The 14,050-nt window shown below is 42.0% G+C and overlaps 1 protein-coding gene and 1 long non-coding RNA gene across 3 annotated transcripts; one reads left to right on the top strand and one right to left on the bottom strand.

The window, feature by feature from the left end:
• Window positions 1–8,916: 8,916 nt before the first annotated feature.
• eny2 (ENY2 transcription and export complex 2 subunit) lies at window positions 8,917–12,156 on the bottom strand. 2 transcript variants are annotated; one of them, XM_071470256.1, is made up of 5 exons: window positions 11,843–12,156; window positions 11,593–11,670; window positions 10,117–10,187; window positions 9,730–9,804; window positions 8,917–9,227 (listed from the first exon to the last, which is right to left on the bottom strand). In XM_071470256.1, the coding sequence occupies exons 2-5, from the start codon at window positions 11,658–11,660 to the stop codon at window positions 9,154–9,156; spliced, it is 288 nt and encodes a 95-aa protein (XP_071326357.1). In that variant the 5' UTR covers window positions 11,661–11,670; window positions 11,843–12,156; the 3' UTR covers window positions 8,917–9,153. The 2 variants fall into 2 exon arrangements, with proteins under 2 accessions (XP_071326357.1, XP_071326356.1); XM_071470255.1 differs by having other exon boundaries at window positions 11,839–12,154.
• On the top strand, window positions 10,344–13,011 carry LOC139613529 (uncharacterized). The gene is made up of 3 exons (XR_011686769.1): window positions 10,344–10,416; window positions 11,679–11,728; window positions 12,695–13,011. It is a non-coding gene; the product is annotated as an uncharacterized lncRNA (long non-coding RNA).
• The last annotated feature ends 1,039 nt before the right edge of the window (window positions 13,012–14,050 follow it).

Raw genomic sequence — 14,050 nt, 5'->3', positions numbered from 1 at the left:
GAGGACATTTTTGCATTTAAATCAACTCCAGGAAACAAAAGATTTTTGTGTCCAAATGTGGCATCACAAGTTAAAATAAATGCAAACAGAAAGAGCTGAACTACTTCCTCTTCTTACCAGGGATTTGGAATGGAAATGGTGAAACAATATTATTGCAGCCAGTTCACCCGAGGAGCACTTGCTTGTTGCAATTAAGTCAAAAGTTTTGATTTGCCAATGTCTACGTGCCAGCAGGACTTCTCATCCGTGTCCTCACCTGACTTCACACAAAAAGACCAAATCTACAACATCTCAGAGACTATGTGACACTTAGAGACCGAGTTTCAGTCCCACTTTGTGATGCAGTCTGAATCATCAAGTGTATTTTGACATGCAAATCTGGCCTCAAGCAGCTTTGAGTTGACCCCTTCAGAGACTTGGGTGGGCTCCTGAAATACCTCCCTTAATTTGACATGACCTGATTTGGAGGATTTCAGTGTTATTACTCCTCTTGGACGTGTGGACTCACATGTGAGGCGTGAGGTTGAGGGAGGTCTTCCCGGAGCTGTTATGAGAGCTGATGTGAGACAACACAGTGGACAATGCCTGAAGCAAAGAGAGGTAGAGGTAGCGGGAGGGCAGGAAAGAGAGAGTATTACACAGAGAGGGAGGTGAATAACATGAGTGACAGGAGAGAGTGACAGGAAAAAAAAAGGAGAAGCGATTCAGGGAATGTGGATCCTGCCTGTTTAAGCCTCCATCCAGAGCATCTGAGCCGCTCGGATGTGTCAGCTCAACATCTTTCTCTGGCCCTCCCACGCCATCTCACTATTGTTGTGTTGGAAGTCCCTGAGTTTTGACAGCTGTGCTTGGAGTGCTGTGACGGCAGTCTGGAGGGAAGGGTGTGTGTGTCTGGCAGTGTGTCTGATAGCTTGTAGTGAATGTGGACACTTTTGTATGCAGGGTCTGGCTATGCAAATATTGGTGTGTGTGACTCCAGAGGCCAAGCCTTTAGGGTGAATACATGTGTGTAATGCTGATAGAAAATAATAAATCTGATTTATGCTGCACCTTGTGGCTCCATAATGCAGCTCAATGTGCTTTACAACTATGCAGACAGTGAGGCTGAGGAGCAGTGTAGGGATTTCTGACACAGCTTCACTGACTTTCAAGCAGCAGAGGAAGAGTCTGAAGAGTTGAAAGTCCAGCAACACTTGTTAGTAGTTCACTAGCATGGCAAGTACTTTTGTACATGCTGACTACATGCATCCCTCATTTCTTTACGCACATTTATCTTCCTGTTTCCACATTTCTCACAAATGATTTAATATGGTGCCTTAAAAAAAAAAAAAAAAAAAAAACCTGTGCAAGGATCCCATTTACTTAATGATGTTGCAGCTGGTATGCATTTTGTCCTGACCGGTGCAGCAGAGGGAGGCGAGCTTGGGAATAAAGCAGGAATGTGTAGTGGGTGCTAGGCAGCTGGTGGCTGAGCCCCGCTGGGTCGCGGGGAGCAAGGCCAGGCCAGCCACATGAGCCTCAGCTGATTCACACACCCAATGCCATGCACACACACAGACCAACCTGCTCGCCTGCACATATCTACTGTACGATCAGAGAGCCAAAACAGGATGTGTGTGAAAGAGATGGTGCTGGATGATAACGATTATATCGCACACAGCCAAATGTAATGGTTATAATAGCCTGATGAAAATTAAAATGGACATGTTGTTAATCATCTTTAAGCTTATTCGCCCACCCAGGGAGTTGCACACTCTTCTGCAAAATTAGCAATAATCATGAGGGGTCAATGGAGTTCTCCCTGTTTTCCCAAAAGCAACTGTTGACCACATGTTAATGTAGCTGGCTCTCAGCATAAGACTAATAAGGCAATTGCATTATCACAGTCTGAGCACAGTTCTTTCCAGCCAACCGAGGAGTTATTATTTCTTACTGTAACTGACTCAACACCAATTAGCATCAAATTTGACCAGCTGTGTTACGGTAATGACATGGCAAGCACTCAGGTATCAGTCTTATCAGTCTGCCCATAGCTGTGTCACACCATAAAATACATGGCCAAGGGCCACAGAGAATTTATGGCAGGTACTTTTTCCTTCTGTTTGCTTTCCAAACAAGGAACCTTATCAGCTGATGAGGGGAATGCAGGAATATTTCAGGGAGATTGCAATGCACCTCCACTTCCTCCTCATCACATCTTGTCAAATACAGGGGTTACATAACTACCACACTGGATTCAGATGAGTGTAAATTTGCGCTTGAAGAAGCTGGATGGCCCTCTTTCTTTGTGTAACTTAAAGCCTCAAAGAAACCCTTTGCTGACCCGCTGTGACCCTTGGAGATGAAAGGCAGGGTAAAGTCCGTGTTTTAGGGCCCTGGCATGGCAGGTTTTGTTTGAGTCCTTCCCTGTTGTTTCTGGGACAGACAGAACATGTGGTGAGTTGCTCTCACATGCTCGAATCAGGAAACATTTTTTTTTCTCTTCTCCCACCCGAAGCTTGTCTAAGAAGCTCATAAAAGCACAGGACTTCCTGCGGTCATTTAATGACACGGCACGCATTGTCATCAACTGAGTCACATAAACACTCCCTGACATGCCTGCCAAAGAGCTTATGTCTGTTTCATCGTTAGCATTTCATTCCCTCTGAATGAAATGTGTTTATGCTCCTGAAAACTGAAATCATAACTATACAGCCAAGGAGGAAATTTATAATCTCTCCTGGACTCTGGACTATTCAAAGGACATAAAAGACATACTTGAAGTAACAGATTTCCCATATAACTATATATATATTTCCGATTTTATATGGGAAATTTTCTAAATGAGGTATAAGTAGTCAGCAGTTTGAATGACCTACTGTTTCTCCCCTGGCTCAGTGAATAGGTTCTCCTCTGTCATCTGTTCTTTGACGCCCTCAACTGGCTATGAGCGGTACTTCCTGCACTGCAAACCACAACATCATGCAGCTTTTACTGGCATTCGAGCTGAAACGGAAACACAACAAACACAACAAGTAAATTATTTTGTGGGGTTTTCTTGTAAATTAAACAAAGACAAAATAAACAACTACTTTTGCATGAACACAACGCTTACTAGGAAAAAAAAAAACATTTTAACGAGATCATGAAATTACAGCAGAACATATGAGTCACAAATTACAAATTGCTGGGGATTTAACCAGCTGAAAGATATTTCCCTATAAAAGCATAAAGGTCAACGTGTTGACATTGTTTTCCGATAGTCTGCTTCTCATTGAGGAATGTTTACTGTAATTGCCTGTTTATAATTGATGAGAATGTTATATCACTTAAAGCAATAGAATAGTTCATTAAAATGCCATACTTGGGCAATATGAGCTGGTATATTAAGAGTGAACATGAGTGTTAATTAAAAATGCGGAAATATTAAGAGACTTCGAGACACCTCGGCTGTGTTCACACCCATGTGTATTGGGTTATTAATAGTTGCTATGATACCCACATCCTCTCTCCCCACGTCTTTGTCAGAGCATCCTGTGATTTAGGGCACTCTATAAACCCTACTGGGCCGGCCCTCTGTCCTTTTCTGGCTGCTGTTATTGTTGCTGGAGCACAGGCCACGGTGTTTGGCTGCTCCAGCTGAGAAGAGAGCACCTACTGGGCTTTTCCCAGGATGATGAGAACGGCTCTGCTCGACCCAGTCAGCGGGCAGTGGATAAGGGCCCCGAGCTGCTTCGCTCTCTCCCCTTCCCTGAGGCCTCCCAAGCCCCCTCCTCCTCCTCCTCCTCCTCAAGTCATGATCTGGCCCGTAAATTAGTACTAGGAGAAAAATAGGTTCTGTAAGATGAAACTAGGTTTCTGTGTGTATCAGCACACGACTCAGGGGAGACAAGAGAGAAGAAGCAGGCAGTAAATCCATTGGAGTCCACTGATAGCGCCTGTTTGCACAGCCACTGCCGCTTCCTTTGATCAAATGGCTGGGGGAGCGGGGGGTCGTGTGGCGCTGCCGAAGGTCAGCTATATATTACACTCCTAAAAGTGATTACTGAAATTCTTAAGTGAAACCATTCTGCTGCCAGGGTGTGCTCTAATCCCCTGCAGCGTTGTCTGGGCCGGGGCTGGGGCTGGGGCTGGGGCCTCTCTGTGGATCTGTGCACCCAGCACTCCTTTTCCCCTTCCCCACTTGTGTTTTCTATCATCAGAGCAGGCCTAAAAAGAGCCCCTACATGGAAACATGGCCTATCCAGTTGCAATATCAACTGCTAGGGCTCGCAGGAGAGAAAGAGAGAGAGGGAGAGGAAAAGTAGTGTCAGGAAACAGAAATATGCACACACTTCAAAGGCTATGGCAGCAAATTAAGGGTTAGGGATTGGACACGACAGTAAGTGGCCTTTACATCAGAAACAGGGTAAACAATGTCTGGATTGTGTTTCGCTTCTTTCCTCTGTGTTGTTGCATAGAGACCCCCCGGCTCTCCGTCTGCACACTGGCTGTGCTGTAGGTAGAGCACTAAAACAACTCAATGAAGGTTTTTTTTTTTTTTTACATTGAGCAAATCATTTTCATCAATTGAGCCATGATGAAATGTTTGGTATCTGTGCCACCGATGTGTGTAAATGACTGGAAAACCTGACACGTATTTGCAGAATGAAAGAGCACGTCATAAAGCCTCTGTTAAAATTCCACAATTTATGACTGGTAGCTAATCCTTGCCACAGTGTTGCACAGTATCAAATCAATTACAGAAACTTATAAAACAGAAGTGCTGCTTTTAAGTGTGATACAAACAAGCTTCAGGAGAGAAAACTGTGTGATTGTGTGTGTGTTTCTACCGCAGCAGCACCACGGTCGAGACTGAACCAGCCAACATGATCTAAACAAGAATTATGTGAAGTCATGCTCTATGAAACTTTATACACATTTGCTGATCATTACCTAAGATTGCTTTGTGTTAACTTTGGCAGACCTGCTCTTGGCTCTCGGATTGAAAAAGGGATGATGTATTTCCTCTTATTTATTATTTGCACTGGGCTACTGAGAGGGAAAAGGGAGGGGGAGAAAAAAAAAAAGAGTGTGAGTGGTATGCCTGCGACTGGTGCGTCGATGCCAGGAATAACAGAATGAAACCTGCTCCTCAGCCTCATTAGTGTATAGAAAACAGTTCCCAGGAGACACAACAGAGTGTAAATACATTTAAAACTCTTTACACTGCAGGATGCTACGTGCCAACTTCTCTATTTCTGCTTTTTTTCCCCCCTCGCAATGAGAATGTAAACGGCATCGAGCGCTGCAAGTGTGTCAGCTTCAAAAGAGTTGCAACCCCATGTTGCACGTCTCATAAATTCTAGTGAGGGAATTCAAAGAGAAATTTATCGAGCATGGCATTCACACATGTTGACAGTAAAGAGGGCCAACTGCACACCGGGTCTTGGGAATTTGTAGGAGCACATGGCCCCTTCTTTTTTGCTTTGAAACACCCTCTTTGACCCTTTGTCTGCTTATGCAATGTCTTTGCCCTTTCCATTATTAAAAAAAGATATATGGTACACAAAAGCCTATAGCTGTGTCCTATAAATAAGAGCTGTCAGATATACTGCTGTAAACATGCAGATATTTATCTCTCCATGTTATATGACCAGGTGCTTGAGATACAGTATTTCATGTACACATCTTAAGCTCTCATCTCTCGAAGCAGGTGCACTGTGAATCCAAATAAGGCAATGTGCTATAACATCATCACTTCCCAACATTTGTTTATAATATGAGCATGTTTCTGCCATCTGTTTCCAGCCTGTGCTGCCTTTTCTTCTCTTGTTTGTACAGTAAGGGAGGTGTTTATGGTCTTTGGATGTTGCCAATTTCACTAGAGAGAGGACTGCGGAGCACTTTGGGACTCAGAATACAGGACCACACTTTTGGCTCCTTTGCCTATTGACACAGCTGCTATCATGCTGCACTGATCTGATTCCAGGGGTGGTGAACATATCTGCACACACTTACCTTACACACACGCGCACAAAAGCACATGGAGACACACACACACGTGACATGTTTGTCTTTTTCTTGTTGAGTGTCATTAAGTGCTGCTCGGACACAGCTTGATGTCGACTTTGATACTGGCTGGTGGAATGAGGGTGCTTTCACTCATTGTTGTTGGTGGACTTCAGGTGGTTCATTCAGAGGCCGCCTCACAGGATGCTACAGTGAAATCAGCACAGTCAAATCACCAAGATGTACAACCCCGAGTCAAAGGGCAGGAGAGTTGGATTTTTTAAATCACATTTTCCTTTTATTTGCACAACTCTAGTTTTTTTCTTTTATGATGTGCAGAGTCATCTGGTTACTGTAAAGCTCCTCGGCTGTATAGCTGTATAGGTCCTGAGTGATGGAGAAAAGCTGAGAACAGAGAGTGAGAAAGTAAATAAAAATCTGTATGATAATAAATTGCATCACTGGTAATTCTATCCAGTGCTGGTCTGTGGTGCGCTGCAGTGTGCAGAACCGCCTTTATACGCGGGGGCCCAGAGAGATCTGCTGATAACATGGGGATTGATGTAGGCCATTAAGGGAGCGTGTGTGCAGGGCTGGAGGGGTGCGTTACATCTGGCCTCCACAACAGCACTGTATATCAGCATGTTGTCACCTGGGCTGATGTCACAGCAGGTCCTTCGGCTAAGAAAACACACACTCTGCCTCGGGTGGGTGACCAGCGCGGACTCACTCACTACCCACTAATGTGCTACTCGTGCCGAGGGGTGCGTTGTTTTGGGTTCATGGCCTCTGCAAATGTTATCCATGACCAATTAGGCATTGTGCGTGTGTAACTATAGAGACCTTCCAACAAAACAAAACGATGTGGTTCAGCATGTGGATGGAAAAAAGTAAAACAAAGATTCCTTCAGGCCCAGATATTCCTGTAATAGTCCTGGATTTATTGTCCTGTCCTGAAGAAGCACAATAACAACAACAAAATGTTGAATTTAGCTTTCTCAGACTATCTCGTCACGGTCACGTCACCTCTGTTTTCCAGGCTTGTCAACCCACCGACTCGCTCACTGGAACACTTGTGCCCACTTGTTCATTTCATGCACTACGCACCAAGGACCTTGAAACAACCTGACAAGCCATTTCAGTGCAGGCAATTTGTCCCCTGGTGCATCCATGTCTCCCTGTGAACAGGGTCACTCCTGTTTATCTGTTTATGATTTCCTTCTCACCATCCCCTCCTCTCCCCTCTGCTGGGAAAAGTCTGTTTTCTGGGAAGGAAAAGCAGCACCAGCTTGTCATCACAGGGTCATAGTTCTTTGGATATTAGTCAATTTAATTAAAGGACACTGTTAATTCACATCACCAGCTGTGGCTGATTCACGCTACCACGGCAAATACCTGTTTTTCCTGTCAACTATTTTGGTCTATTCTTTCCTGGGGCACATCTTTTTCTTTTGAATTCCCTCAGTGAAGACCCAGATTCTGCCCTTTTATAAAATGTTATACTTATTCTCTACTACATTTCAAGTACTAAATTGTATATGAAATCTTAAAAATTAGTTCCACCTCTGCCAACAACAGTAAAATGCTGCTCACACATTATTAAATCAGGAAAAATCCAGTGATATACAACGACTCCTTTTGCTGTTAATACTCCTTTACTTTAGTGCTTTCACTTGTAGGGGAGTATGTTCAATGAGATATTTCTATCTTTAAGTGAAGGATGAGAGTTCTTCCACCACTGGAAACTAGATGGTCCTGGACATACAGTCCATTCAGAAAGTTCAGGGTACCCTCACCCTGACCAGTCTCCCTGTTCCTGCCACATTTTGCTGCCAACAACATGCTTTACCATCTGACCTTCCCCAGACATCACCCTTATAGTTGAGGCCAAACGGTTAGACTTTGGTTTCATCAGACCAGAGAACCCTGTTTCTCACACTCTGAGAGTCCGTGACGCGCTTTATTTTTTTGCGGAGCCCGACCACTCTGCCATAAATCCCAGATCAGTGGAGTCCACACAGGATCTCCGGAGCTCAGCCAGTGACCATAAGGTTCTTGGTCACCTCTCTTACCAACTGCTCAGTCAGCCAGCTCTAGGAAAAGTCCTGGTTGTTTGGTTCCAAAACTCCTCAATTTAAGAATGATGGAGGTCACTGTGCTCTTGGGAACCTTCAATGCAGCCACATTCTTTTCCCTGAGATTTGTATCTTAACACAACCCTGTATCTGAGCTCTGCAGGCAGTTACTACCACCTCATTGCTTGGTTTTTGCTCTGATATGCATTGTCAGCTGTGAGACCTTATACAGGCAAGTGTGTGCCTTTCCACTTCCTGTCCAATCAATTGAATTTACCACAGGCGGACTCCAGTCAAGGTGTCAAGTCAAGAATCTCAAAAATGATCACAAGAAATGGGAGGCACCTGAGCTAAATTTCAAGTGTCAAAGCAAAGAGTTTGAATTCCTCTAAAATGCTGTTTTTGCTTTGCATGAGTGTAGACTGGTGGGAGAAAAACAAATTTGAAGTATTTTAGCATAAAGCTGCAACATAAAATATGACAAAAGTGAGGTCTGAATACTTTCTGAATGCGCTGTAGGTAACATGTTATATATCAACCCTTTTAAAAAAATCAGTTGTATTTACTTGGTTTGCATCTCTGTGGAGCAAAATGTAATCATACAGTTGGCAACTATGTGTGCAGCCCAATGCCACCTTAAAAATTCAATAAAAATGTCCATTAAAAACAAGAACCGCGACTAATCAGGGGTAAGAAATCCAGAATCCAGAACAATAAATCTCTTCAAATACATTATTCCACTTCACAGCAGCTGCAACTGTTTCATATTTTCCTGTACCAGACAGAGTCTAACACTTCATGATGGCTGTTAACTCCTCTCACGTTATTCTGACACCCTTATTTTGAAATAAATGATTTTTGTCCACTCAAATCCAATAAATCAAAAACTTTATTTCTCATATACAAAGGTCAACAGAATGTGCAAGGTGAGTGCATTTACAAATATGTGATAACTGCAGTCACAGGTGACTATGTACAACCAAAAAGCCACGAGTGTGTCAGTATTGTTGTCTCTGAAAATTCAAGTAAGTTTACTCTTTAAAATATTGTACAACATGATCATACAGGAAAGTGGTCTAATGAAATGTTAAAAAGGTAAAAATCAAAATTATGTGGCATGCTGAGCTAAAAAGGCCCTTATTCTCTGGAGAAGCTCTTTCTTGACGCTGTCTGGCACCAAGGCTGCAAGAGGAAAAACAAATCAGCAACTCTGACTTATCCTTTCACACAGATACAGTACAATGGAAGTGATACTACAAAACCCCTGCGTCTATGCTCACTACAGTACATCTCTCACTAAAACCACAACATCTTGTGAGTGCACCACCTTCTACTGGGGCTACTGTCAGTCAAGTAAATGACATCTCTATATCTTCTATGACTGATACAAGAGAAAGGCAGTAGATGCCTAATGTTATGACACTTGACTGTACACCAAACAACTAAATGTGATACTAACATATATTTAGGGTGGTTGAGTTTTCTAGGGCATATTTCTCTTTTGTAGGCTGGGATATCTCTGTGGCGCCACAATGCTTCTTTATGGTGTGTTGTGATGCATTTTACCTTTATCAAAAAATATTTCACCTCTTGCAATTTGGATATTACAGTTTTGATAATCTTTCGATTAATTGTTCAGCCCTAATCTTACGCCATCAATTCTTTACAATTCAAACTTAGGTACCTCTTCCTTTAGGAGTGATCTCCACCACCAGGTCCTCCACAGTCACGTGCTCCAAGCCTTTGTCTTTAATTACTTCTGTAAACATATGAAGGGGATATTTTAATGTTTAATAAACACATTTTGGAGACTGGGTCAACATCAAAAGAGAGAAAAACCAAATACAACAGCATAAAAACCCAACAAGTAAAGTAGCTGAGAGGAAGCTGCTCTTGCTATGTGTTCAAAAATGACATTGAGAATACATCCTTTGAGATAATTCTCATTTACAAATACCACAACAGCGCAGGAATCACACGTTTTGCAAACCCTCACTCTGCTGGTGGAATCATAACAGTGAATCAATGATTATAGTAACCATGTGTTTTCACAACAGTACTGTAAGTTTACCTTTGCAGTGAGCCTTCATCTGGTCCTTCCATCCACACTCAGTGAGCTTAGCTCTCAGCAACTCCTTCAGTCTGGCAATAAGATGCAAGGACATATGAGAATATGGCAGGCTAGGCACTTTACGGCTCTCTGCTAAATAAGTTATTAATAACAGCTGGCAACATCTCTGCCGTCACTGCAGCATTTCTAATTCTGGCCTGAGTAAAAGTGCGGTCAGCAATTGGTCTCACCCATAGGACAATTTTCAGCATTGGTCACTGGGGAGGCAACTTTTAACAGCTGCAGTAGAAAAGCAGGCCTGTAAGTTTTCAACATGTTTTGTTTGTTACAGTCTGTGTTGTTGTATGAGACTAATAATGTGATAAAACTGTATCTGCATGCAATAAACAGTGGACTGCTTCATTTATAGCTGAATGAAAGTGTTGTTGTCATGGATGATATTATTTATCTGTCACTCATTAGACTTTATTTCACCACCAGAACAAGACACTGTAGTTTGCATACCTCTCCTTTTCATGTGTGGCAGTAATAGATGATACATTTATAATATTTATTATTGGGAATTGCACTCTTGTATTTACCTTGTTATCTACAAATCTAGTTGTAAACTTTCATCAGGGGGCCAAATATTCTTGCTGAAGGGCCTGACTGAACCCACAGGCCACTGTTTGCCTACCACTGACATGCAGTATTCAGACTCGGCAGAGTCAAAAACCTTTAAAACTTTCAAAAACTTTCTTCATGCTGAAAAAATAATGTGTGACAGGGCATAATTTAAAACTTCTTCCCTGTGTGGAGCGGCTTTTTAAGTTCAGCATTAATACCATGTGGTAAATTAGTTACTCGGCTGATAAATACATAGCAGGCATGTTTCTGCCCTCTATTAGTTAAGTTATTAATATCACAGCGGGCAATGTCTTCGAATTATTAGCCACATAGGTTATTTTGGAGTTTTTCTCTAGACAAAAGTAACAAGTAAAGTCTTGGTTAGAAACCCTTTACAGCCAACCAAGGCTCGGTGGAGGACAGTTTATAGCTGTGTCCAATTGTACAGACAAACCAGTTAGGTAAATTACAGAACATGTGTTTAACTATACAAATGGTCTCATTGCTTTGATGAGTAACAAGTCACACTGTTGGTACAGACAGGACCCATAAACTGAAACAAATCAGACTACCTATTTGATAAGATTTTGCCCCAGGGTCCTCCATCTGATAAGATTTTTGCTTTTAGATGTTATTACAGAAAGTGTCTGAAACCCATCACCAAAATAGTTATACGTTCTGTCATTGTGTTTAAATAACATTTAATAAAATACTCCTCTTTTTGCTGGAAACCCCCAGGGACCCCCTCAAGGACCCTATTTTGAGAACCACTGCCTCACACAATAATCATGTTCACAGCTATTTACAGCTGTTTGTCAACATAAATCCGGCCACTTGTTTAACTGAGCTGCTTGTGCTATTAGTGCTCACCTCTCTCGCTCGCCCATCTCTGTCAGCTTCTGGTTTATTGTTGCCCTCATTCTGGACTCTTTGCTCATATTCTGTCACCTTAACAGAGAAACAACACGGGTCCAAGTCTCAAGTCAAACAGGCGCAGTGAAGTCAGGTAAAAACCACACATAAATAGCGTTGACCACGCCGAGCAGCTGTTTATAAGTCAGCAGCTAACTAGTTTTACTTGACCAGGTAGGAGGATTGTTTTCGGTGTTTACTTACACACCAGAGAGGGGTGAATGGACGAGGTCTCAATCCTCAGTGTCGGGTCAACCGTTGCCAGAGTCTGTGGCGCACATGAAAAAGTTAATACAAGACGACGTTCAGAGGCGATAACAACATGGCTGACGTTTTTCAACCGAGCCTCGCAAAAGCCGACAGTCGAGATATGAGTACGAGATAAAATCTTAGTCTAATCTTTCGTTGCAAAGAAATATCAATTCACTATTGGACTTCATATGTTACTAACGAAAATAAAGGTGGCGCTTTTGATTTGACTTATGTCACCATCAGAAATTACATTCCGAGGAGAAACACTGCTTAGTGGAAAGGTTCCTAGACCCCCGTTAAATGCAGTATTCGGGCAAACCACACGGCGGCAGTGTTGGTAAATAAATATAATCTCCAGCAGCGGATTTTCACCCCCTCACCTCTCTTTAGGGTCAGATTAGTTTTTCAAAACCCCACTTTATCATGTTGGATATCGGCTCCATGTGATATGTCCTGCATTTCTGTGAAGTAGGCATTAATCAAGAAACAAGTAATAACTGGCTTTGTCAGCAGCCCTGGTGTGTTTATTTCATCCTTAACAAAATTTTTGAAATTCTTATAACTGCTAATACTGTTGTCATGGGTTCATCATAGATGGCCAATACACAAAAATAATAGTTTCTGATAAAATGTATGATTGCTTAATTTAAAAAAATGTTAAAGAATTGAATTTTAAACAATTTCAGGTGAGATCAGTGCTCAGTAACATATTTATTTTACATTGCATTAGAGTTATAAGCAAACACACTCAGTAAATAGTGTTTATTTGAAGTGGGGATGAATAAAGTGTTATTTACTTTATTTCCAGATGCAGTGGTACCAGGCCAGGAAAACATGCTCAAGCTGGATACCAAAGAAAGGATAGGCCATTAGCCAGAACCCACACCTCTGACACAAATGGATTCAAGACATGAATAATTACAAGGGTGAAGGTTTTCCCATCCAATCACGATCTGGATCTCAACAGCGTTTCAGCTGCACAAATGTCAAACTTGTCAAAAATACGAAACATGAAATTTAAAATAAAATCCTTATTAGCAAATAATGACATATCAAAGTGAAAATGATGGATGCAATTATCATGGTTTCTGTTGTAAATAAAAAGAGAAATTGGATACAGCAGGATATGTGGTCTCAGTCTAAGCTCAGTGATGTGGATAGATATGAAATTTAAGCTGCTTCTCCAGATCAACCACCATTCGCCAGTCCTTTGTGGCAGCAGCCCAGGGGAGAAGGAACTCCATCATAGTTACCCTAATTCATTCTTCATTCATGCTGTTCTAACTGTGTGATGTTGATCATGTCCTTGATAATGCACTACAGTGCTTATATTCACATTCAGACATTGCACTGGATCAAGTAGAGCACTAGAAAGGGACACCTGTGGCAGCTCTCAAGGGTTACATGGTTTTATAACAAATGTACCTGCTGAAAAAGCTTATGAAAGACGGATGTTTGATGAGAGCTTTTGAGCTTCATACAGGATCTGCAGCAGAACCTGGGAGCCTTATGAGGGAAGAGGGTTAACAATAAAAACCTGCTGGAGACCAGAAGGAACCTGAAACCTTGAATCTGGGTGGCCACATCAGAGTTTAGATGGTGAGACTTGAAAACTACTGTTTATCCATAGTTTCTATGCTTTCATATAAACAATTTTTTTAAACCCCTTTGGTCCAGACTGAAATATCTCAACTAATATTGGATGGGTTGTACAAATACAACGGATTTGTACAGACACTGTGAGGTTGACATTTATGACTCATTAGTGAAATATCTCGACAGCTATTAAATGGATTGTCATGAAATTTACAACTGAATCTCAAGATCACTAGAGGACAACTTCTAACAACTTTGGTGACCCTCTGATGGTGACACTAAAAGACAAAGTTTTAACTTATCCTGTTAAATATCTCAACACCTACAACAGGGATTGGCATCAAATCCAGTGCAGCTATATCTTTGGTGTCCAAGTAATATACCATGCTGACTTTTGTGGTCCTCTGACTTTGAAAATTTGGAGCATGCATCCCAAGTAGCAACCACCGGGGCCGAAAAATGAAACCAACACAAAGTGAAAAAACTGCGGTTCCTTCAGTGACCACTTGAGGCTGGCTCAAAAAGCAAATCATTCTCCATAGACTCCCATTTTAAAATACCCAACTTT

The sequence above is a fragment of the Trachinotus anak genome, unplaced genomic scaffold, assembly GCF_046630095.1.
Source record: "Trachinotus anak isolate AG129_WGS33_773 ecotype Australia unplaced genomic scaffold, CSIRO_AGI_Tana_v1 ptg000032l, whole genome shotgun sequence".
In the NCBI taxonomy this organism is placed as follows: Eukaryota; Metazoa; Chordata; class Actinopteri; order Carangiformes; family Carangidae; genus Trachinotus; species Trachinotus anak.
The sequence above is the reverse complement of the archived record's forward strand: the minus strand, read 5'-3'. Positions and strand labels throughout refer to the sequence as shown.